This window comes from Penaeus monodon, chromosome 33 (assembly GCF_015228065.2).
Source record: "Penaeus monodon isolate SGIC_2016 chromosome 33, NSTDA_Pmon_1, whole genome shotgun sequence".
NCBI lineage: Eukaryota > Metazoa > Arthropoda > Malacostraca > Decapoda > Penaeidae > Penaeus > Penaeus monodon.
The window spans coordinates 14,820,886-14,823,058 of record NC_051418.1 but is presented as its reverse complement, the minus strand read 5'-3'; the positions used below and the strand labels follow the sequence as shown (position 1 = coordinate 14,823,058).

Here is a 2,173-nt window from a genome sequence, read left to right as displayed (position 1 = left end):
CTTTGAATAAATCCATAGATATTGTGTAGATTTCCACTCCAGGAAATCGCCAAACGTCAACACTCCAGTTTTTCCTCTTGAAAGTAATATAAACTGCCTATCAATTTTATCATAATTCTCGTTTTAGTTGCTGTTATAATCATGGCATCGGTAGCATTTTTGATGTTATCATTGTTATTAGGAAGAGTAATAGTAGTAGCAGCAATCTACCGAACAACCTCTGCACCACAATAATTTCAGCCACCCATGACTAGTCTGTTCATCCCAGAGGGTCGGTCCCTGACCTTCCTCACTGCTCTTTATCCTATTACCCTGCCTCTTGCTCCAGTATCAAGCATCACGTGTCGACAGTCAACTGATAAAGTTCGCTTGTATGACTGGGGCCTCGAAACACCTCAGTATGGATTGGGTCGTGCGATTCTAGAGGGAACATTTAGATTATGTATGAAGAAACTTCGTGCGTTGTTTGGTCTTAACCGACGCTGCGGTTGGCGGAAAACGTTTCCGGAAGCTTTTTTTTTTTCGTTACTTCCCCATCGTGCTCTCGAATTTTGGTTTTTCAGTCTTCAACACAAGGCCTTTCTCAACATGAAAACATGCAGTTACCAACTAAGTAACTCGAGAAGACGCTCTCTCTGAATACAAAATATTCACGACTCTTATCCTCGGATGTCTTCATAAGAAACTCGCCCACAGTATGCTAAGAGTTTGTTTTAAATTCACTGTTGTTTCATCAGCAATGATATGATTTCGAATAGCGGAGCAAATACAGCACCACGATTCCGCTCTAACAAAAACGATCATCCGTTAAAAGTCTCCGAAAGCTTAGTTGATAATCGAAAGATTGTGCGCTTTTAGTCTAATCTTATTATTCTGGACATTTATTTGACAGTTATGTTTTTCATGCATATGCGAATGTGTAGTGAATGAGATGGCGAATGGAAGAATGTACTCTGCTGGAGTTGTCACTATTTTCCGGGCATGTTATGTGCATCACTTTCCTGGACGCCGTAGTTGTTTTCTATTTTGGACCAGAGCGTATTCAACAGACAAGATTCCTGTTTATGATATAAAGACACTCGCTGTACTTCGGTAGTCATAGAAGACAGATTTTTTTTATCAATGTCCTTAAGCAAAGTCAGACCCAAGGTCGTAAGAGGAGGGTATTGCTGGATTTCTCTCCTCTAGTTTATTTACTATAATCTACATACCCGTTTTTACGATAGTCAAATATAAATTCCTAAGAGTATTTCATGACAAAAAATAGAGACAAATATTATTTTGCAGTTACTTTACAAGTGTTGTTTGTCTTCTCAGGTTATAACCTACCCAGCAAATGTGCCATCTCATGGTGACTCATCAAGGCCGCTTTCGAGGTTCCAGATATAACAATTGTTTTAATTCGATTCGATAGTAGATCAACGACCATGGAGGAGGAGAAGGGGGGGGGGGGAGATTGTAGACTGATGTATTATCACAGGGGTGTGGAATATCGCCTTTTGAAGTCTCTTAATGTTTTGGCTTGAAATCGCTATCAAGGCGACAAAGTGCCACATCACGCTTATAATTCATAAGTCATAGAATAGCATTAGGTACTTTTCTGGCCGTATTTTTTAAATTCAGAATGTTAATGATTTCTCTAAGCATTTAAATTAATCTTATCAGCAACCTTGGAAATGCAACCACCTTCAACATACAAATAATAATGATGATGCTATATTAAATGGGAACTTTTTTTTCGGTTCCTCACAGGTTGACAATAATAACCCTGTATTATTATTTGTGAAAATATTTATTTATATTTCTTTGCATTTACCCTGAAATTGCAACTATTATCATATTCTTTCCTGGGATAGATTTGCATTTTTAGTTATAAAGTTTTGATTAGAAAATATTGTGCAGTAAACAGTTTGTGTATTTTATTATTATTTTTAACTTTATATAAACCGTATGTATTATTATCCTTTCTACAAGCTTTTGTAATTATATTTGCACAGCATCCTGGAGGAGAGGAAGTGCTACTGGAGCAAGCAGGGATGGACACCACAGAAAGCTTTGAGGATGTTGGTCACTCTACTGATGCTCGGGAGATGATGACGGACTATTACCTTGGTGAACTAAGTGAGGTATGGATGATTCTTTCCTTAACATGCAATTTTGAAGTGTAAGAGAA

The 2,173-nt window shown here is 37.7% G+C and overlaps 1 protein-coding gene across 1 annotated transcript in view; it reads left to right on the top strand.

Moving 5' to 3' along the window:
• The window catches only part of LOC119594061 (cytochrome b5-like), a gene marked incomplete in the record, with an annotated part of 10,879 nt that overhangs the window by 7,147 nt on the left and 1,559 nt on the right, over positions 1-2,173 (top strand). The window contains 1 exon segment of the mRNA XM_037943101.1: positions 1,998-2,126. Within this exon segment, the coding sequence (XP_037799029.1) occupies positions 1,998-2,126 (129 nt within the window).